The sequence below is a fragment of the Lepidochelys kempii genome, chromosome 1 (assembly GCF_965140285.1).
Source record: "Lepidochelys kempii isolate rLepKem1 chromosome 1, rLepKem1.hap1, whole genome shotgun sequence".
Classification (NCBI taxonomy): Eukaryota; Metazoa; Chordata; order Testudines; family Cheloniidae; genus Lepidochelys; species Lepidochelys kempii.
Window position 1 is genome coordinate 222,146,977 of NC_136380.1, and position 24,161 is coordinate 222,171,137.

The 24,161-nt window shown below is 42.1% G+C and overlaps 1 protein-coding gene across 6 annotated transcripts in view; it reads right to left on the bottom strand.

The window, feature by feature from the left end:
• VWF (von Willebrand factor) overlaps positions 1–24,161 on the bottom strand; it is a 227,597-nt gene that overhangs the window by 114,582 nt on the left and 88,854 nt on the right. For all 6 annotated transcript variants that reach the window (XR_012155350.2, XR_012155349.2, XM_073315040.2 and 3 more), the window contains exons 20-27: positions 17,469–17,607; positions 15,956–16,090; positions 10,274–10,420; positions 9,408–9,548; positions 6,003–6,122; positions 3,552–3,708; positions 2,777–2,935; positions 936–1,071 (exon numbers count right to left, since the gene is read on the bottom strand). Coding sequence is in view for 4 of the 6 variants with exons in the window: in XM_073315040.2 (XP_073171141.2) it covers positions 936–1,071; positions 2,777–2,935; positions 3,552–3,708; positions 6,003–6,122; positions 9,408–9,548; positions 10,274–10,420; positions 15,956–16,090; positions 17,469–17,607 (1,134 nt within the window). In the remaining 2 variants the exon portion in view is untranslated. The remainder of the gene's footprint in view (positions 1–935; positions 1,072–2,776; positions 2,936–3,551; positions 3,709–6,002; positions 6,123–9,407; positions 9,549–10,273; positions 10,421–15,955; positions 16,091–17,468; positions 17,608–24,161) is intronic.

The following is a 24,161-nucleotide window of genomic DNA, read 5'->3' on the forward strand; positions in this document are numbered from 1 at the left end:
AAGAAAATACATTACTTAATTAATCAACATAACAGAACCAATTCCATGAGGCTTATAAATCAGTTAGTTACTACCAGTGACAGGCCAGAGATTCAAAGTTCAGACCCAGTCTGAACTTCCAAAATGTTCAGGGGGGTTGGATCTAGGGTTTTAGTCTGAGCCCATAGTTTTTGCAGATCTACATCCACTTCTATTAAATGTGGGCAAATTACGTGGTGGAAAACTCTCTCATATTTACAGCACTATGCCTGACTAATGGAAGTATCCATTCATCAAAGGGATGGGTATCTGAAGAATGCCAAAATTATGGATACTACAGAGCTAAATTCAAACTTTTATGCTACAGTACAGGACACAAAAATAGTGAGTTCCTCCCTCAAAGCAATGTAAGGCCCTGATTCTGCATAGTGCTTACAGTACCATGCATGATCCCATTGACTTCATTAAGCCTGGATGCAAGTATTTACAGGACTGGGCCCTAGAATACCTTCAGTAAATCTTGGAGAAATTACTTTTCCAATTACACAGCATAACCTTCCAGCACGTACTTGTCTTGGTGGCATTCTAGAGAGATAACACATTCATAACCTTAACTTTATATAGGATTTTAAAGTATCGAGATAGGGCCAAATTCTGATACCTTACTCACATTGAATAGTATCTTATTCCAAAAATGGAGTCAACAGGATCACTTGTGGAGTAGGGCTAGGTTTTTCAAAGCAACCTTATGGAGTTAGATACCTCATTCCCACTGAATTTCAATAGAATTTGGGGGCCTAATACCCTTAGTCTTGTTTGAAAATTTCAGGTTCTATTGTGCATGAAAAAGGGCATCATATTCAGGCCCATAATAGTATATTCAAAACTATTGTATATGAATTTCATTTTCTGCCCCCATAAAAGACATTCGTGTTGAATAAAAATCTGTATCTTACCATGATAGACAATGTTCATCATCATCTTTGTTCAAAACAACTGCCTTTCCATGGGGGATCCTGGCACCTTCTAATATACATACAGGACAGCCTTCTGGATCAATACATGACTGGGATAGTTCATCAAGTATTTTTCCTGTTTTAAAACAGCACAGCAGGGTTTCATAAGTTGCAAAGCAGATGTTAAGCTGATCGCTGTATTTAGAGGCTTTAAAAATATGACAAGATCAATGATACTTGGATTGTGCTCAAAGGTTTAGAACATGCTCTTCATATTAAACTAGCTGTTAGTTTGACACCAAGTAAATCTTTATTTTCTCCATAGCATTTTTATTGAGCTATTCAAAATACTAACACCAGTGCATATTATATGCAGTAGCTCATGCTACACACAGGGTGAATGTATTTTTAGACTGAAAACCAGGTGCACCAGAAGAAAATGGCATTTACCCTTTTACATCCACATTACTGATTTTTCTTGGTCCCTTTGGGCATTTTTTACTGCATTCTTGTAGGTTGATTTATCATTTTCTCCCCATTATGACTATTCATCTTAGGTATTACTTAGGCATCTGTCACTCTAAGGGCAGGTCTACACTAAAAGCCCTACATCGGCCCAGCTGCACCGATCCACCTGCGCCGCTGTAGAGCGTCTGGTGAAGATGCTGTATGCCAATGGGAGAGCGCTCTCCCTTCAGCATAATTACTCCACCCCCGTGAGAGGAGGAAGCTACATTGGTGGGAGAGCATCTCCCGCCGACATAGAATGGTGTGGACAGCGCTTAGGTCACTGTAACTTGCGTTGCTCATGGGGGTATCTTTTTCACAGCCCTGAGCGATGCAAGTTAGATCGACTTAAGCAGTAGTGTGGACCTGCCCTAATATTTAAGTGCTAAACACCATACTACTTAAAGATGTACCTAGTGGATTCTACTCTCACTACTCCCTGGATTGATAGCTCTGCTCTGTGTGTGCACAGGGGATTGGTGAGGGGAATGGATTGGTTTTGTGATTGTTGGTCCTACAGTATATAGTTTCCTCCTCTCCTCAACTCTCTGCCCTTCTGACTTATTCTTCTCAATTTTCTGTCTCATTTTGTCCTCTGCACCCTTTCTCACTTTCCCTCTCCCCTCCTTTTTTCCCCCCCACTTTCTTCCTTCTCTTTATTCTCCCTTCCCTCCTTTGATTTCTATTCCCTTCCCCTGCCTTCCTTGCTCGCCTCCTATCTTCCTCTCCCACTCCCTGCTTCGTCCTCCTTTAAAGGCGCTGCTGTCACTGCCCACAATGTTTCTCTCTATTCCCTAATGTACATCCCGTGCCTCCATTGCCTCAATGCACTGTGTGCCTCTCAGAAGTTCTAAGCCAAGAATGGTTTTCACTTCTATTCCTGACTCCGAACAGATGAAAGGTGTAAAGGGAGATTTCTGACTGTGTGGCCAGTGCAGCACAGAAAACAGGAACAAAAAGGGACACCGGAAGTTAAGTCCAGGTGAGATGCCCTAGGATTCCACTGAGATCTGGTCAAAACCCTGGTTTCAATATAATCTTTCTGGACAGCTCCAGAAAACCAGGATGAGCCTAGTAAACTGGAACATCTAGTCACCATCTTCTTTCCTTGATGGAAACAGTGATGCAAGCTTACCAGTAAGATTGTTAAAGATGTAACTTTTGCATATGAACATTTCACAGCCACTGAACTTACAAATCTGCTTATTTCCAGTCTTAAAAAAAAAAACATTTCATGCAACGTTTCGGGGGCGGGGGGGTACAAAGATACCAGTAAGTGATAGGAGCTGAGCAGAAAATGCCAACTAACTGGGTAAAGAAGACAGTGGGTTTACCTTCAGGACAGTGCACATGGCATCCTTCTACACATTGCAGAGGGCACGCCACAGGTTCAAAGTGCTGGCATGTTATAGGGCAGGCAGGTCCACAGCTGTTATATCTCCATTCACACCGATACTCCAATTCGTGCTTGTTCAGATCCTCACAACTTTGTGCTATGCGATAAGAAGAATCAGTTTAAAAAGCCATCTCAGATTTCATTCACCATGGCTCTAGGATCCAGGCAGAAGGCTTGGAGTCACATGTATAGCCACACTTACCAGAGAAGTGTTTATTTTAGGCACACCAGAGGCTGGCAAAGTATTCACACAATTCTTTTCATACACCCAAACCTATACTGTGATCAATATCACTGGCTGTTACTAGAAATAATTGCTAGGAATTTACTTTCAATTTAGCAAACATTTACAGCAAACATTTCCATTTCTTAGTTCAGATTTGTATTTCCAAGTCTATCATGTCTCCCTCATGAAAGGAGTGAGCCCCATCTTTTTTCAAGGTGTGATCTGGGATGTGCATGGAAATGTAGAAGACAAAGGGTTACCCTGAGGAACCATCACCCAGGACTGGGGACCCTTGCCAAGTCTTGTCCCTATTAACATTAATAGCAGGACTCTGACTGACATCAGTGGGAGCAGGACTGGATTTAATGAAAAGGTGTTCTAGCTGAGCCATCAGCAGATTAAAAACGAGAATGTCTTTGATTTTTCTTGCTGCAGTAACTCCTGCCAAGCCATTACTAGGTGTTTCGCTCAGCTGCCTGGTACTTACGGCATAGAGTTGGTGATCTCCAGTGAACAACTGCACCTTTTTGGGCACAGATATGGGCATAGGTTGCGATAGCATCACAAAAGCAAGCACAATCCCCAATAGATTCGCAGGCACAAGTATCATACATGCAGATATCCATATACGGCTCCGGATTCACCTAAAGGGAGAGTTACACCGGATAAACTCATTTCATGCATCTCCTGCTTCTAAATGGACTTGCTCATGATATCATTTGGCTGTTCATTTGGTGCCCCATCTGACTTCCACTGGAGTCGCTGGAGGCCATTGCATCGATGTCAATGGGAGTATGGTCACGCCCAAGGTTATGAAACATAACCAACCCTTCGAGCAAACTCTGCAGTTTCTAGAAACCATTAAATGATGGGAAATATAGAAGCATATTTAAACATTTTGGACCTGATTCTTTTTCATACTACAGCTCTTTCATGCCTCTCTAGCAGTGTAACAAGGCCTTAAAGTAGGTGTGAATTACAGTCACGCTGTCACAGAAGTGTAAGGGGCTCTAAGTGTAAATGAGAATCAGACCCTTTCGTGAAAAATAAAAGTTCTAACTTCTAAAATGTGAGCAATAGAGTTTAAAGCCAGAAGGGACCGCCAGATCATCTAGTCCGACCTGCTGTATATCACAGGCCACCAGCACCACCCAGCACCTGCACACTAAACCAAACAACCTAAAAGAGACCAAAGTATTATATCCCTCAGGAGACTAAACTCCTACATGCTTCAGGCCCAGAATAGGAAGGGACCAAGTTGCACCAGTGCTAGGGTTATCATAGGTCACATTTTTGCTGGGACAGTCCCTTTTTTAAGCTGTGTCCCAGCCATCCTGACTTTTTTGGCAAAAGTGGGAATTTGTCTGATTTGCTCTTGCCCACTGATCATCAGTGGGCAAGAGCAAATCAGACAAATGCCCACTTTTGCCAAAAAAGTGACGGGTGAACCTTAGCGGAGTGCAGAGGAACATGCGGGGGAACAATGCACGGGGGGCAGGCAGGGTTCAGGTGAGCGGCTATGCCACCCAGTGCAGGGCAAGGGGAAGAGGGAGCCAGCAGGGCTTGGGCCAGCAACTCAGGTCAGCCCCATGCGCAGGGAAGTTGGGGGGCAGGGCCTGGGTGCTCGGCTTGGGCCAGCTCTGCGTGGTGTCCCGTTTTCCCTTTGGGAAATATGGCCACCCTAACCAGTGTCCAAGGCCGCTGCAATGCCAGGGAAATTATTAAATGAGATATACCCAGATAAATCTGGCAAGTAACCCATACCCGCATGCATGAGGACTCTTCATTCTCAATCTACAAAGTTTAGCAGTTCCTATTGTTTATCAGATTAAATACCACAATAATGAAAGGGACAGAAAAGACTGGATTCCTTGACCTTCTTTTTTTTTTTCATCCTAGTTATTACACTGAACAGAGAAAACAAAAGGGGGCAGATTCAAAGTCCAGTGAAGTCAATGGAAAGACTTGCATTGATTTCAATGGGCTTTTAGATCAGGCCCAAGGGATTTAGCCATTGGTGATATTAAAAAGGACACTGTGGAGGCAAGTTTGAATTTAGCTTCGAATAAATATATTGTATTAACTTGATAAAAAGTATACTCATGAAAATATTATCACGCCATGGAATACTGGGTGCAGTTTTCATCACCCTACCTCAAAAAAGGTCTAATAGAGACAGACAGCATTCAGAGACTGGCAAAATAAATGATAAGATGCAGGAAAGCCTTCTGTATAAGGAGAGATTGAAATTGACTGGAACTGTTTAATTTAGAGAGGAGATAAATAAGAGGAAACTACCTTATAAGAATATAATGAATGGTAGAGATAGTAAATGTGGTGGTCCTATTTATTCTTTCACATAATAAAAGAATGAGAACACATTCAATGAAACAAAGACAATAGATACATAACTGATAAAAGGAAAGCCTTTTCTGCATAGTGCACAATTAACACATTGCCACAATATATGGATAAGGCAGTGAGCTCAGTAGGTTTCAAGAAAAAATAAACACTTATATGGATAATGAGAACATCCACCATTTAATTAAATATGTTTTTTGTTTGTGGGTGGGGGCAGGGATTGTTTGTTTTAAGGCATAAATCCACATACTAAACGACAGATGCCAACTACTAACTGTCTGAGGGTGAAGATGAAATTTCCTTCATGGGCCTGTTATTCAATAATTGTCCACCAGAGGTGTCCCTTGCACCTTCCTCTGAAACAACTACAACCTGCTACTCTCAACAAGGGGATACTAGAATAGGCAAATGGTCTCAGCCAGTTCCTCTGTGAAATCACTGCCAGCAACACCTTTCTCACTTTAGCATCTGGGATGCTCTCTCAAGCAGTGGCACATTGGCAGGTCCCACAGCTGTAAGCATCTCAGGACAGCCCATGTAGGACTGGAGGACATGAAGGGAATGACAAAAGACTTACCAGTTTTTTGCATTCTTTGAAGATCTCACTGGTCAATATGCTGCATGAAGTTTCCACCGTCATTTGCTTCACTATGTTGTCATTGCATAATGAAGTAGTCATAGTCTGCCCCTGTGGGAGCTTAATGTTATAGGACACAAGCAGAGACTGTCATGTTAGCCCTGACCCTAGAACATCAGGATTTTCACTTAATCATGTATATATGGCCAGCTCTGAACACTAGACATTTTTCATAACAAACTACTTATTTATTGGACAAAGCTTTAACCTACCACCAAGGGCAGAGTATAGACTAGACTAGATCACCTCATAAGTAGAGATGGATGAAAATTGTCAGTGACAAATGCAGATTTGGCAACACCAAAATATTTTGCTAGTTCACTTTAAAAAAAAAATCCAACAAGGTCTAACCATTTCATTCTGTCATTTCTAAACAAAATAAATGTTTTGGTTTTTCAGGTTGAAACAAACTTGTTTTGAAATTTCCTTCTATTTTATATTTTTTAATGCAGAAACATAAAAAAAATGCAAAATCGACACAATATGTTTTGTTCAAACCATTTTTTAAACTTTTCAGTGCACCAAAAAAAACTGAAAAGTTTCAGTTTTGGGGTCTATCCAAAATGATTTCCCCCCCTGATTTTTTGGAACTGTCAGCAAAACCACAAAATCAGTTATTCAAACAACTCTATTATAAGGTTTTCTCTGTCTCTACCCTCTGTGGCTTTTAAACTGTAGTTTAAGCTTCAGAAATCACTTTGGTGACCTTAGTTCAACCTGGAGCAAATATCCACATTGCAAAAATGACCAGATGTAGCTTTCCAATGAGCCTGAGAGCTGACACCACTTAATGGGGGCTTTCATTGGGATTGGTACATGTCTACCTTCAGCAGAAACATAGAACATCACTGTGACTGGAGAGAGTGCAACATTCCCCACCCCCCACCCCAAGCTCAGCTTGGCAAAAGGAAAGCACGTGGTCTGGAAAATATTTATTGCAGAGATATTTTGCGGAGCACATGCTGGATTCTCTCACTTACTAGGCTGGAACAGTGAATGGCTGGCCAGTCTCAGCACAGCTGGCAAGAAAATTTCTCTTGCCCCCTCCCCGAAAAAGGATATTCAGCACTGAGGAGAACATGGTGCTAGATCATGCCCAAGCCCAGAAACTATTAGCAGTAAAAAGCAGTCTTCCCATTTGAGTGTACCAATAAGGGTATTAATTCAGTTTCTTCTCACTTCTTTATTCTTTCTTATAGCCAAGTGCCTCTGCTCAAGGCTGTGAGTCAAGCTGCTGCCTATCAGTACCAACACCTGCTCACGCTGCCTGCCACGTTCTGTTTTTCACTAAGGAAACTGGTATGAGCCCCTCACTTCCAGAGGGTAGGCTGCAGCACACCCCTACTATTAACACTGTGAGAGAGTCTTCCCATTCTGCATGCCTGAGTCATGTGTTAATGCTGCGGCTGCTCCTCTGGACTGTAGCCATCCAAGTTGATGTGGCAATGTGATTGCCTGTTAGCATGACCTGATACTATTTGACCGAATGGGTGCTGCTGTTTCTGTGCTGGCTGCCTCTGCACTCTATTCTATATTCTAACTGCCACCACCCATATCGTAACCTTGCTGCTGTCACCCTGGGGCCACTGGGGTACTTGGGGTTCCAGAGCACAGCCGAAGCCACCAGGGCTGCAAGGGGAAGAGAGCCAATGTGAGATTCCTGATTGGTCCATGGGGAACGAGGAGGAAGGAAAAAGGAAGAGAAGGGGCAGAGCTACAGAGGATGTCTCCACTGCAGTCATGGTGTGTGATGGCACCTTATGTAGATACACCTGAGCTAGCTTTAGTCTAGTTAACTCGGGTACCAGTAGCAGTGAAGTCACACCAGCATGGGCTTCAGCCTGGGCTAGTTGCCTGTGTAATTAATTACCCAGAGTTCCAGGCAGGCTTGTATAGCCCGTGCTGAAGCCTGAGCTGTCACAGTGCCTGAGACCTCCAGCTAGCCTGGAAGGGAGAGGAACAGCATGGGGCAGGGCTGCCCATACATCCCTACCTTTTCTCAGAAAGAAGAGCTCCTACTTTAAAGCCAGTGGCACCAGCCACTGGCGGGAGAAAAAGCCACCTACAGATGTGCACTGAGACACCTCTGGTGGGAGGGTAAACAGCAGGAAAGAAGGAAGAGAGGAACCATTAAGGCAGGACTGGAGGGGGAAATCAGAGAAATGGTGACGCTACCAATGGGCAGAGGGGATTGAGGAGAAAAGCAACCACTAGGGAATGAGGGTGGGATGGGTTGGGGAGCCATTTTGTGAGAATGACTGGGAGAGAGGTAGGATCTGGGAAATGGGGGACTTTGAAGTTGGCAGACTTTAAAGGGGGCCTCCTTTTAGTGAGCTTGGAAGCCAATCCACATATCATGATGGTGCCCCCTGCTCTTTCCATGGTGTCATGCTTGCTGCTTGCCTTGCCTAGGTGCATCATTTAGTGATACATACAAATGGGATAGCTTTACTAGGGAGTCAGAGAAGCAAGAAAAGAAATGCTTATTTTTAGCATAGACAACTATAAGTCATCTGTTACCTTAGGAAGCTATTGTGAGTCCAATCCTGCTCCCATTTTAGACAATGTTGAAACTTCCATTGACGTTGATGGGAGCAAGAGTAGGCCTGTGACTTACAAAGAATCTGCATATTGCAGCCATGACCAATTCTGGGCCCATGACTTTGCCTTCTCTCCCTTTTCCATCATAGTTCCTATTTTACCATGATCCTTCTATCATTATAAGTTTTCCTGACTCCCAACCCCTAGTGTTATAGCTCTATTTCTGAACCTCATGTCCCCATGCACTTTATTTACTAGGAATCTTCTTAACTTGTGGTACCCTAGTATATCTTGCACTTTACACCTTACAAAAAACACTCTGCAATGATCATAGGAATCTAGGGGTGAATATGCAGTTCAGAAAAGGTGAGAAAAATACAGAAAAACTCCAAGGGCCAGCAAATGCTCATAATGGACAACCTGTAAAGTTAGGATGAGGGGAAATTGGATGTTTATCTGAACTTCTCCTTTCTGGAAATGTAGCTAGAAATTCTGTGAGATCAGGCTTTCAAATGTGATTTCTAGTTACAGCTGGATCTCCTGCATCTGGGCTGGCATGCTGTGAGAACAGCCTCTATCACATGATTTGGCTGTTTAAAGAGTTGTCCAAACCCAAGCAGCACAGAGGTCCTGGAAAATGTTAAGAAGTTAACTAAACTTTTATCAGATCTCAGAAAAGATTCCAGTTTGGTGTGAATTCTGGGAGAGGGGTCAGTTTGTTTGTTTTCCTCCACAGCCATTCAGCAATCCCTAACTGAGGTAGTAACCATTAGAAAACAGTTTTCCCAGTTCATTCACAGTCACCTTTCTGACATCAGCGCAACCTGGATTGACTTTCCAGGAATTCCCAAAGTCAATTGGATCCACTTCAAGATGCTTACTGCTGCTGGTCAAATCATTGTTCTGAATTCCATCAAAATTCCCACACAGACCACACACTTGATCCTTGCAGGGGAAAAAACACAAACACATAAATCTTCCACCTTTAGAGTGACATGAAGTTTTGTTAATGAACCTCTTTATTCTCGTGCTCTATAGATGCAAGGCTACACAATGCCTGCCCCTGGCAGGAGCATTACTGGGGGCAAAGGCCTTTAGCCCCCATTCTCACCATACCAACACAGAAAGGAGCAAGAGTAATCAGTCTCCCAGCACTCCAGGGATCAAGAAGGGGAGACTGGCTACCACTGCCTGTTCTGACTGACTCTGTTGGGAGTGTGTCTGGGTGAGTCATGGATTTAGTTATTGGCCCACTTCTGCTGCTCATGAAGGTCACTGTGCTGTGGGGAGCACTAGCAAAGCCTGCTCAGAAATGCATTGCCTCCTGCTCCCAGAAGAAACTGTCCCTTTCAGTTGCCCTCATTCAGGGCATGATGCCTAAGTGCTCCTCCTCCCTCTCCATTCCTAGCATGGTTCAACCTACTGAGAACCATAACTGAGCCCTTAGTGTTGAACCGCTACAGAAAAGATTAGTCCATAGTGGATTAGTAGAAAGGCCTTTTGTTTTTTGAGAGGGGGCCTAATGTTTCCCATGAATCTATTAACGTGCCTACATAAGAAATACTGAATTCCTTCCTTGCTCCCCCAGAAGGATCTGTCCAGGTGTATTCATTAGGGAACATTAGAAGCACTTTCCTAGTGAGAATGAGAAGTAAATCAAAGGTACTTACTTTGAAATGTTCTTTCAAAATAACTGAGACACCCATGGCCAGATCCCAGGTTACAGAGATTCCTTTGCCCAGTAAGAGAATGTAATAGCGCCCGGACTTCAGGACTTCAACATTGGTTTCATCTCTAAGAGGCTTCTTGATATCCACCTAAATGTGAAAAACACAGTGTGCTAGCAACGGCAGCCCTGAGACCACATATTAAACAGGTCATTGTAACCTCCCTCCATGTTACATGTACTTGCTAAGGAAGGGCACTTTTGCGAAGTGCCATGGTGAGGTTAGTTGGCTGTTCAGTGAGACCCTATCGCTGCTGCTGCAGAGCACGGTACCGGAATGTACACCTCACTAGCACACAGTGTTGAGCACTGGCTCAGATGTCTCACACAGAAACCAGCCTGTGGATAAATCACAACAACTTTGAATGGCACAGGGAACTGGGATGGAAACCCGTTGGTTTCATTCTGATTACAAGTTCTCAGTGTTCTGAGTGAAGCAGTGTCCCCTGAGCCCTCAATACGGAGCTCCCACTGGTCACCGGGATGGATAGGCAAAGGAATCACCTTTCCATGGAAATAGCATTGGGGATGGATTTGCTAAGAAAAGGATGACTAGGTGAGTTCAGCTAAGTCAATTAGTGGCCAATTAACAAGTAACGGACAGACATCAGTATCAGTTTCCTGTTTTTAGAAACCACGACAATCATCAAATCCATGACGCCTGCAACAGCTGTAACAAAAATAAATGTGGCCTACTTATCACAAAGTGCACGGAACTCTTCCACATTAAACACTGGAATCAAGGGGCAAGGTCTGACTCAGAGCTGTGGAAGATTTGCTTCCACTGCCATGTAAATGGACAGCCCCACCAACAGCAGGTCTCTGGATTTTTTTTATCAATTATCTTTTCCCCCTGCCCTCGCTTGCCAATTTTTTATGCTTGGGACCTCTTTCTGTGTGCATTTGGCTACAATGTCACAGCCTCCAGCTGCTAATGAGGTGAGAGATTAATTTAAAATGTTTCCTTTCATACTATATTTCCTTTTCAGTGGGAACCCTAACAGGATTATTAGCCACATGTCGTGAGGAATGTCTGGAATGGTTGTTTATTTAAATACTGCTAAGGTGTTAATTCAAAATGTTGAATTAGGGGAGAAGGGGTGAGTCCTCCAAAAGGGTACAAACAGGAGTTAGTGTAAGAGAGGAGAAAGAGTACAGCAACCCGAAGAGCAAAGGGAGAGCTCCCCATCCTCTCCCCAGCTTGGGTAAGCACTGCTTCCCCAGGGCTCCAATTCTTTGGTTGAATTTGACCTCAGTGAGAGGTCCCCATTCTGTTTCAAACTACTTCAACCATGGGCTATAAGAAAGGAGCATGCATCCTCAGAGACGGCCCAATGCTGCAACCGTTAAGGATCTCCTGAGCAGGGGCTTCAACTTCCTCCAGGGAGGCATCATATAAAACAAACTAGTTCAGTGACACTCAACTTTAAAATGAGGGGCTAGAAGAAGAAAATTAAAAAGGGATGGGTGGGAGAGAAAGAGGAAACTAGTCACAAAGACCCTAAAGCTGAAAGCAAGGACACTGAGATCCTTAAAGTCAGCAAGGAGGCTACTTAGGCATCCCATAAAACAGTCTCAGGAGGTCCTACGCAAAATAGGAAACAAGAAGGCAGGAAAAATGAATAAATATGGTTAAATGGCAAGGTGCAAGGATCCCTTCAAAGACAGAAATCCAGCCCAACTGAAGCCAATTAAAAGAATGCTGCAGCGAGGTCAAGGTGAAAAGGTCACTGACAGCGTTTCTCAGCACCAGAGTGCCATTTGAGGAGGTGGCTACCATACTTCAGATTCTTATCCATTTCACGCTGGTGATCTCTTTTCCTGTGGACATTTCCCATGCTGTTCTGCAGGATTCTCCTTGAGTTAGATTTTTATTTGCTCAGATGCCCCTTTCTGAATTGCTTTTCCCAGTCTTTTTTCTGCTTTCTCCAACATGTAAGCTCATGAAGATTGAGTTGCACAGTGTTTTCTTTGTAAACATTGGAAATTTAAGATGGTTTGAGTTTTGAATCCTCTCTATATTGTTGCTTTGCTTCCAGACCCTCTTCCAAGGTGGCTGAACCAATACGGCTAACCCTGCAGGTGCAGGGGGCCCCAGCCACAGAGTCCCTACATCAGGGATGAGTTGAAACACTCGTGCAATGTTAGATGGTTCTGCACAAGCGCTGCAGAGTTTTGCTGCTTGGTGCTCACCAAGAGCTCTGTGGTGGTGATAACCAGTAGCCTCTGAGAAACAGGGATTTCTCCCTTTCTACTGCTGTCCTTGATGGAGTGGATTCCTACCCACTCAATTTAACAGGAATCCTCCACCTACTATTCCCCTTGCATTCCCACACACCAATTCTGGACACATAACTTCCTGCCCACATCCTACAGGTCCAAACCTCCCAGCTGCAATGGGATAGAAATGTGAGGCAGTCAGGAGTTAAGAGTAGAATAATATTACACATTGAATCTGGAGCCTTGAAGACAGTCCAATGGTTTCACAGAGCACCTAAGATTGCTGGAACTGGCTCTCTTTTAAAAGAGGACTGCCCAATTGGTGTTATTCCAGTCAGATCCCTGACTAAAAATTCTTTAGCAGCATTGCCTGAGGAAAAATACAGAGTCCATTTTACTGGGGTTGGGTGGACTCGGCCAGTAGGGAATTGAAAGGAACTCACTACCGATCCAGTATGCTGAGAACCTCCTGATAGGACCCGAGTACCTGCAGTTCTCATTGACTTCATGATGAATCGAGAGCTTTCAGCACTACCTCACAGGGGGCACTCATCATTATTAAGAGCTCAAGGTAATGGGCTACACAACAAAAGCCATTTGCAATGCACAACAATAGCGATATTGAACCAACAGACATAGGAATTATACCCCCGACTTACACACAAATACATGGCACTCTACATCGATTAGAGAGCTACATCTAAACAGATGCTACTACTTTTATTATATAAACTTCTCATAACAAACATTGTGTAATATTGTCCCTATTCCAGCTCTCTGAGGTTTAGTGCAATATTTAGATGGATGCACAGCTAGAAGGGTCAATCCATTTGTGGAGTAGAAGGAGGACATAATTTTCCTGAAAGGAATCCTTTCATTCAAAATCTGCCTAGTGTTTGTTCTACTTCTGTTTTCTCATTGCCAGCCCACTATAATTTGGGCCTAGCTCAGCCAATCTTCCCTCCACCCCCATTTAAGGAAGTGGAGATCCCCCATCTCCCTCACTGTTTCTACACATTATTTAGAAAAGAAAATACCCAAATGTGAGCAGAAAAAAACAATCACAAAATCAGTCCATGTTTGTCTTTCAAAATTTAGACAAGGACCAGAACTGGTCAAAAGAGAATTGGAATGTTAACCTAAGTCATGGATTTATTATATTTATGGAGGCTCCTTGCCCAAACCATGAAGTAGTAAACTTCTGACCCTGAGAAGTGGCAGATATTAATTGTTTCAGAAGAGGAATATAAATGATCTCATGCAGCATTTTAACACCTCCTGGGATAGTCACACCCAGGTACCTTGTATAGTTCTTGGACCACTCAAAACTAGAAGCTGCCTTCAAAACAACATTTGCAAACATTTGATGCAGCATGGAAGTGTTTTACATTTGCTAAATACAAACTTTCAGTTTTCTATTTGTTTTTAATCTAAGCTAATTATAGTAATTTATATATACATATAAAATAAAAAAATTGTCAAAATCAAAATGAAACATTTCAATTGACCCAAACTGAATTTTTGGGAGAGTTTGGGGTTCACAAAATTGTTTCTGATTTTAATTTTTCTTCCAGATTTGTAACAGGAAAATGCTTTTATATCTACAAATTTTGGGGGGACAGGAAAAAAATATTTCTTGCCCAGCTGAGGTTGAGAGTTTTGTCAGTGTTGTGTGGGGAATCTGCAATGCAGATAAAATACTTATGGGGGCAGTTTTTCAAAAGAACCCAGCACCCTCCCTTTGTTCACAGTAGTTGCTGCTGGATGCTTAGCGCTTTTGAAAAACTCAGCCACGTATTTAGTGCCTAAATGGAAGGTAGGCTTTTTTTTAAAAAATCTGGTGCTGATGGTCATTGCTCAGCCCTCTTGCAAATTCTGGCCCGCATGGCTAACCCCAGTGCCAAGAACAGTTTGTTACTTGTGCACGCTCAGGGGAGGTTTCCTTTAGTTGCAATAAGTAACAGGACTGCTTTGGGACCTGAAATGTCCTGTTTACAATCCCCCCAAGCAATCCTTGTGTCTGCATGGCCCATACACAGATGTGATCAAGAAAGGTTATGGGTTATGTACTCAGTGCTTTGATGTAAGCCACTCCCAATAACCTGGAACATAACAGTTTGCAGGTTTAAACCAAGCGAAAAGCTGGTTCTATTTTGTGCGTTAAACCCAAAACAAGGCAAATTTTCTATGGTGTCATGTGTCTCTCTGAACATTTTTGCAAAGATCTACTCTGGATTCCAGGACAGAGTAAAGTACTTCAGAAATTTGGGTAATTGTAACTCTATAACTCACTGGAGATCTGTAATGTATGAACACAGAGACATTCCTGGCTGTTACAACGCCCAGGCAAATAGCTGAAACCTGCCCTCTGGAAAGGTTATTTCCTGTCATGGAGTTGGGTGGAAGGTGGGAATGGTTCCTGGTCATTTTTGGACAGTGTGTAGGGAAGGGGGAGGAAGAGGAATCCAGTCATCTGTATTTTCCATCTGACATTTGTTTTAGCATGGGGAGGGAAGCTGACATTTGCATCAGCTCCTGCAACATGCCTGGCCTTTCATATGACTAAATTAAGCCACAGTATTACTAGGTAAGGGAGAGACATTTCTTGCAATAGCTATGCTTGAAATAGTTTTATACCTTAAAGTATGTAGAAAGACAAGAGAGCTACAGTCTGGTACTGCTCCACTCAAAAAAATGAGAAAGCAAACAAAGTAAAATGAAGTGATCTCCCTGTCATTTCTCTGTGCCATTCACAGCTTTCTGTTTAATGAAATGTAGCTCCTCCAGATGACAAATCCACGTTGAAGGCCCAGACTGCATAGAGCATTTTCCAATAAGAAAATTGTACCATCATTTCCAATGATAGTACAATTAGAATAACAAGACCAACCTACTTCACAGGGAGGTGCACGGCTTAGTTCATTAATATTTGTAAACGCTGGATGGTACTATGGAAATGCAAAGTATTGTTAACTTTTAAGAATGGATCTAGGCACAGCAGCAGCACTCCATGCAACAGTCCTAGCAAAAGACTGAAGGGCAACAGCAAAATACCTTTAATTAGGTGGCCCATGATGGCTAGTTACAGAACCCTGACTAAAATCAGCTTTATAGCTACCACCTGCAAGGCAGGACTTGCAGAGATTCATTACGGCAAAGCAAAGAAACACGTTTAGCCCCATGAGTTGTATGAATTGTATCATATACTCCCAAACAATTCATCACAATTATCTGATGTAGGATTTACATTCCCCCCCACACTGTGTCACTGGCATGTTCATTTTATTACATGGCTCTTCAAATAGCAAAGCACAGTAGAAGGTTTATCCCCCATGTTACAACCCATCCTAAAATACTGGCAGACCCTTTGTCGAGGAAGAGGGAAGAGAAGCAGAGGAGTACATACATTTCCATTGAACAGCTCTATCTCCCCATTGTCAAACAGAATGGTAATCTTTTTAGTGCACTTTTCTCCAGTGAAGCCACATCCCTCATTTGAAATGAGAACCCGAAAAGTTCCAGACTCATCTGCACAGTAATCCTATTAAGGGGAAACAAATGCAATGGGTCATTAACAACAGGGACATTTGAAACATACCTAAAACACCTGGGGAAAACGCAAGTCTGAAAAGCTGAATTCTTTCAGGCACTGTGGGGCTTCTCAGACATTTGTCAGCATGCTGGTTTCTCTGCTACTCATACATTTTTTCCTGACCATAGTGGGAGACAAAGGCACACTTGGCCAGCATGCTACGGTTACACAGATGCTTTGTAAAGAGATCTTTAAGTAAAAGGGTTTCTGCTGAAACGTTAACTGTGATATCTCAGGGATATACAATGGGTGCATTGTTTATCAGTTTTATGTACACAAGTGAAGGCAAGATGTCACAATTCATATAATGAAATAAAATGAAGCCACATCTGGATTATGAAATGGATTTTCATTTCTGTAGATACAAGAAACATCGTGTAGTGTTTCAAACATAATACTTGGACACTGGTGATTAAGGTTCTAATTTTTGTGTCTGCCACAGGCTTGCTTTGTGGTCTCAGACAAGATCTTTCTTGTCTTCATTTCTCCATCTGTACAATTAGAATAACAAGACCAACCTACTTCACAGGGAGGTGCATGGCTTAGTTCATTAATATTTGTAAACACTGAGATTCATGGAGGGATGGTACTATGGAAATGCAAAGTATTATTATCTTTTAAGAATGGATCTATTCAATATTGGGCCAGATTTTCATATATTGCCCTCTGCTTTTGCAGTCACATATTTACACCCACAGCTATTTCCATGTGTAGCTGCAATCTTCAGGTCACTTAGATATCTAAGTCTCTAATTTGTGGGAGCAATGAGAGATTTAGACGTGTGTGTTTACACACAAACACATAGAGAACTCCCAGAAAATAAGTTGTTTCAGATCAGCCTGACACAAGCTGGTGACTTGAAAGTGTGAACAAATGAAGTTTAAATTCAGGAGGCATTGTGATTGAGTGTAGTTAATTGAGAGAGTGCCAGTCTTGTAGAGATCCTGCAATTCACTTTGTGGGATATCAGCAAAGGGGGGTGTGGTATCAGAGAAAAGACTTTCGGAGAGAGAAGCCTCCCGGAAACGGGTAGTGGGTATTCACTAGTAGGGATGAAGTTGTTAGTGCTCCTATTTTTTCCAAGCCATCTCACCCATCTAGAATAGATGTAGTCTGAGTATAAGTCTTGAAACTTTCCAGGATTGCATTATTATTCCACTGCTGAGTCCTGTGTTCCTCTGTTATATATCTGGCCTAGCAATGAAGGATGTTTTACAGTAACTCATTTAAATGTTGGATTTTTTTTTCTTTGTTTAAGGCTTACAGACAAAGTATTTTTTTAACCTAACATGTCATTCTAACAATGAACAATAGTCTTAATTCTTACCTGAACCAACACATATTGACAGTCACCTGGAAACATATATTTCAGTCCATCAAATGTCGAGTAATAGGCTGTACCAATAACTGAGCAGGTGGCATCACATACATTATCTGTGCAGTCCCACATTCGACCACGACACACACTGCAAGAAAGAGAATAGAAGACCAACAGCTATTACTGTTTATTATTTATACAGTGCCAAATGTGTGCCAGATACTATTTTCAAAGACGAGGTTCTTGCCGCAAAGAGCATAAAACCCAAAGAAACAATACACTGAGACAAAGAAAACTGGAAGAGAAGTAGCAGCAAGCAGAGTGACAGATCATTCATTGTGATTTATATACTTATTATTAGCACCCAGTATCTCTTATTCATAATTGGCATATATTAGCCAGGATTTTCACAAGTCACCAATGATTTTGGATGCCCAACTTGAGGCACGTTAAAGGGTCTGATTTTTCAGAGTGGGGTGTTCAGCACTTTCTGAAAATCAGGACCCTTTGAGATGCTTCAAGTTGGGCATCAAAAATCATTTGAGGCATCAAAAATCATTAACCACTTGTGAAAATTTTGACCAACAAGACTTCACAGATTCATAGATTTAAAGACCATTAGCTCATCTACTCTGACCTCCAGTATATCACAGGCCACGGAATTTCACCTTGTTACCCCTCTACTGAGCCTAATAACTTTTGTTTGGCTAAAGGATATCTTCCAGAAAAGCATTCACCCTTCGGGCTCCTCCACTCAACTCCCCCTTTATACTAATTCTGGTCATTTTCTGAACAGTGAATGGCAATGAATTATATGGTAATTTAGGGATATGGGCAGATTTTTGTAGGCAAATTGATGGATAGCAAGGGTGGGGGGAAGATTAGCTTTAGTTTTTAAGTGGGGAAGGATGATACTTCAGTTTCAATTTCTTTATTGTTGCCCCTCTTTAGGGCTGGTATCAAGCAAGGGCTCTAAGACCTGTGCACCACAAAAGGCTCATCCTCTGGTCATCTATGAATAGGACTTACCTTCTGCACTTATCTAAGTTTGAACCAAAGCAAGGAATCAAAAACTAAGGCTTCTTCAGAACTTTAATATCTTCAGCAAAGAAAGTTGATTTTAGGTATGTAGTACAAAATCCATAGAGAGATGTAATTTCAATAAATTTAAGGAAGACCTCTCCCCCATACCCAAAACTGAGATCAAGAGATCAGATTTATCATACTTATAAATCTCTATGGCAGGGATCACCAGGTGATCTTTCTTTCAAATGATTTTTCTTAATGTTCAAGCACGTGTTCAGTCTTGGGTAGACATGCTGTGGTGATGGTACTAGTTTTTGGGCTATGCAAGCCTCTGTGTAAAGGCAGTAGTCCTTAGAAAGGGACCTGTAATAGCAATAGCAGAGTTTGCTCTTTGCTTTTGTCTCTGATTAGTCGATTCTTGAGGCAGAGTTGCTTTCTGGGACCTGGCATTAATTCTGGGTTGAGATTTCCTGCATGCTGCTTGACCATCTCTGTCCCAGGACTGGTGTAAATGTGTAAATACAACAAGTTACATTTAAAATATAATCATTAGGCAACACTGACTCTCACATGTGCAACAAGCCCAATGGAGGAGTATTCTGAATCAGAGCAATAAAGAGAAGCACAGGTAATCTAGAGGTCAGATCATGTTTTATCTCAATCAGTTGGGGTAAAGTAGAAATCAGTGAAGTGGGGAATAATCACAAGTAGGTCAGAAATACTAGTTTTAACAGGAACTACAATTTAGGCTTACACCATAAACTACTGTAAACTATTACTGTTCTCTACTGTATATTCTCTATTATTATCTTAATTAAACTCACTTTATATGTAAAAATTTATATTATGAAATAACAGAGTTCGATATTAGAAAATACAATGCACTAGAACATAAAACCCACTGTTATATGTTCCCTTTTCAGTTTCTCAGTTTTCAGCCCCTGTAAGACCAAAGTTTGGAGGAAAAGTTGTTAGGATGTTTAATTACATCTTGAGCAATCCTCTTGTGCAATCTTTGTTGCAATTTTAAGTTTTAAACTAACCTCAGTCATACCTGGCAAAGCATTAAAGGCTCTTAGGATACACACATCTGGTGTGCATAGGCAAGCTCTGTGACTAGTCCATAGATGGTACAGAAGTACATGACACCGGGCTCAAGCTCACCCTGCTTCAACTGCCCTGGAAACCTTGGAGTTCTCCCTGCCCCTGCTCCAAGAGCAGCTGTTTTGGGTACCCCTTGTTCCAAATCAAAACAAACAAACCAACCAACCTTCTAAACACCATGAGGCTGCTTCTGAGCAGCCAACTCGCACTGCTCCCTTTCTTCTTTTGACCCAACAGGCTCCAATACAGGCTGGGCATTACACACGCAATAACTTTGTATGAGTGTGCTGACAGAAAATTAAATGTAAACGCTTCACCTAGCCAATAAATCTTACAGTAGCCTAATTTACCTAGGAATGACGACTTGGGTAAGACTTGCATAGCCAAGCAGGGGGAAAGTTTTCAATTTTCTCAAAGTCTATAATGCTACTATCTGCTCCCTCCCTATGGGCCCAATCCAGAGCCCACTGAAGTTGATGAGACTTTCTTTGGAGCAGGCCCTAAATTACCACTCTCTGAGACATTCAAAGCACCAGTGAGTTCTTCAGGGCCTCTCCTTGACCTGAAGAGTTACCATCTTCCAGTCAGTGAATGAAAACAATGCCTTTCAACTTATGTGACCGATCTCAACCAGGCAACACAGTTTAGATTTCAAATGCTGTGTACCGAATATTCTCATTGACCTGTTTGAGATCAATCCAGAGTTCAAAAATCAAAACAAAACACTCTGGCAAATCACTTGTTTAGTAAATTCTAACAACAGGCACATTTGCAAAAATCATCATCCGCTCCTGGATATTCTGAGAGCAAGAAAACAAATTGGAATGTTTCAAGTAAATTATTTGCTGCAGATTATTTGCCCAAATCTAGTGATATCCAGCAAAGTGAAAAGAAGGTGGCGTTATTCCTCCAGGCATAAATTCACTTGTGATTTACTCGGGATGAGACTTCTGGCCTAACAGTTGACTCACCTAGCTCTCTGTGGGCTATGTTTGACCTTTGTTCTCATTGTGTCTGAACTCCAAAATGAGAGATCCACAAGGGGTTGAAAATAGGCCTTATTCCCCTGCATGGCTGGTTTAGATCCAGACACCGCACAGCCTGATTAAATTACTGCATAATTCCAACAGTGCCATACTGGAGAGGAGTGACTGAGCAAATAGAAAGTCTATCACCACTGTGTCCCTTATGCAGTGTTCCCCAAACTGTGGTAGGTGTACCCCAGTGGCAAATGAGCTTGATGATCCATCAACCCACTTCAAAACAATTTTTTTAAGGAGGTGGTACGTGAACCAATTAATTTTGGGATCCACTTCAGGATCCTTTATGAAAATAAATAGATAGGGCGTAAAACCCTATGCTGCACCTCCTATACTTTGCACCCTCCCAATCCCAAGCTCTTGCAAGGGCTGGATAGGGACTCTAACGTAACTGAGATACCCCCTGAAGATCTAAGTTACAACAGCCTCCCAAGGCTGCCCTGTGGGCCATAGTACTGCCTGGAATCTCTGCAGATCTCTGTGCTGCAGCCCTACCATAGGCATGCCCCCTATATTGTGGGTTGCAAGTAAATCCTCTAAAGAACAGCCTGTAGCCGTCTGCCTCCACACCTGTCCTCAGGGAGTCCTCCCCCAGGTGGATAAGGGACTTTTAGTACCACTTTACACCACCCAGGTCTTTTTACCTCTTGTAAATAGGCCAGAGTGGGAGTAATAATCTCACTCATTATCTTTAAAACAATAAGAAAAGGAGGACCTGTGGCACCTTAGAGACTAACCAATTTATTTGAGCATAAGCTTTCGTGAGCTACAGCTCACTTCATCGGATGCATAAAGTGGAAAGTACAGTGAGCAGATTTTATATATACACACAGACCATGAAAAAATATACATTGTAAGGAGAGTAATCACTTAAGATGAGCTATTACCAGCAGGACAGTAGGATGGGGGGAGAGAAAACCTTTTGAAGTGATAATCAAGGTGGGCCATTTCCAGCACATTTCCAGGAGTTAACAAGAATGTCTGAGGAACAGTGATTTCTGACCTCAAAGTGAGTATCCTTCGACAAAAAAACTTCGAAAACAGACTCCAAAGAGAGACTGCTGAATTGGAATTAATTTGCAAATTGGATACAATTAACTTAGGCTTGAATAGAGACTGTGAGTGGTTGAGTCATTATACTAAGTGAAACTATTTCCCCTTGTTTGTTCCTTCCCCCCACCCCACTGTTCCTCAGACATTCTTGTTAACTCCTGGAAATGTGCTGGAAATGGCCCACCTTGATTATCACTTCAAAAGGTTTTCTCTCCCCCCACCCCACTCTCCTGCTGGTAATAGCTCATCTTAAGTGATTACTCTCCTTACAATGTATATTTTTTCATGGTCTGTGTGTATATATAAAATCTGCTCACTGTACTTTCCACTTTATGCATCTGATGAAGTGAGCTGTAGCTCACAAAAGCTTATGCTCAAATAAATTGGTTAGCCTCTAAGGTGCCACAAGTCCTCCTTTTCTTTTTGCGAATACAGACTAACACGGCTGCTACTCTGAAACCTTTAAAACAATGCATCAGTATGGATAGGTTATCCCTTCAGTTACAGACAGCATATAGAAATATGTGCTTTCCTGAACTTCCTTATTACAAGAAGAGGGCTGGGCAGAGTGTGCTGGAATATTTCATAATGCTGTTAGTGTTTGATTGTGGATATCCTGTTCTGCTCAGCATATCCTTTTACAAAAACACTTTTATTATCCTCCCAAGACCATTACGTGTTAAATATGAAGCATAATGTGACTGGCCCTTCTTTTATTTGCGATAGTGTCCCTTTTTCCTCATAGGAAGCCAAAATAGTAGTAGATTTAATATCCAACTGATGCAAGAGGACGTGTTTACTCTGTTTACTCTAGTGACCAAGTTTGCGGACCAAGAAACCAGGCCTGTAATTCAGTCTGCCAATGGTTTCTGTTCAGATTGTATTACTTAAGTATAATACCATCCCTGTCCAAAGAAGTCTCCCTGTTCTTAAATGCATTTCATTCTTAATGGTATTTTATCTGACCCAGCAATTTGAGACGTTACCTCATAGTCTGACAGAACAATACTCTGAGGGATGGATTGGGCAAGACAGCCCCTGGTCAATTCTAATGTGGCGGTCAAACCAAACTATGAGATAGATGGGCTTCAGACTATCCAGCCTACCACAGGCCACACATAGCAAGAGGCCAGCCAACCTCTTTTATGCCGCAGAGTAGGCGCAGAGCCAACTTTTCACTGTGCACTGAGAGTAGCTGATCAGAAAAAGGAGAAATCTGGTCAAGTTAGTGGTTTGGGATCATGATGCCTCACTGCTACTGTAATAATTGAACTGCACTGCTAATCTCATATAAAACCACAGACATTATAAAAAAGGAGGCAGGAAATATTCTTTTTTTACTTTTCTCCTTCTTACTCATTCCTTCTCTGTCTTTTCTCCTTACTGCCAGCTGTACACAGCCTTGAAGCCTGCTCACCTGCATCTATAATGCAAAAGTGCCTAATTCTCTTAGCTCACCAGTTTTCCACAGGTGTAACTTCATTGATTTCAGTGGAGCAACATCTGTGTATGTGAGAGGAGAATAAAACACATAAGGTGATTGGGGGGTGGAGTGGGGGTGGGTTGTATGTTTTTAGCAATCAGTCATGCCACCATGCTAGCTATGGTTATTGTTATGAGATTATTAAGAGTTTCCAGATAATGCTTAAACCCTTTTGTTGTACTGACCACAGTAATAATACTTAGTTCTTATATAGCACTTGTCATCAGTAGATCTCAAATCACTTTATAAAGGAGGTCAGTATAATTATCCCCATTTTATATGGGAAAACTGAGGCAGAGAGTGGGGAAGTGACTTGCCCAAGGTCACCCAGCAGGCCATTGCAAATTCACATTGGTAACTAGGAGACCCAGAGGTCCTGATCCAAAGTCCCTGGAGGTCAACTGGAGTCTTTCCACAGCCATCAAAGGATTTTGGATAAGGGCCACGGTGAATTACTGAATGTTGCTAATTAATAGGAGAGGGAATAAACAACAAGAAAAAGCAAGGATAATGCATCACAGCCTTTTTTCATTTATTTCATCCATTATTATGATTATTTATTTGTGTCAGAACAGTGCCTAGAGACCTTGCTTGAGATTAGGGCCCCACGGTGCTAAGCACTCTACATATTTTAAGAGCCAGCCTCTGCCTCAAGGAATGTACAGTCTCTATAGATATGACAGATAAAGGGTATGGTACAGGGAATTTTATCCCTACTTTACAGCTGGGAAAAGTGAGGCACAAAGAGACTGAATCCCTTGCCCAAGATCACATAGGTAAGTCTGTGGCAGAGCTGGGCAGTGACCCTAGATCCTTCCCGTCCCAGCTTAGCTCCTTAACATGAGACTAATTGTAGTTTAATTTGGATAACGCTTCATAGTACAGTAAATATTCTACAGTACATTTGGTGAAAACAATGAAGTCTCAGTAATATGAAACATCGAAGATCTGCTATTAAATGTTTGGTTAGAGGTGGAGCAAGACCAACAATTTTTG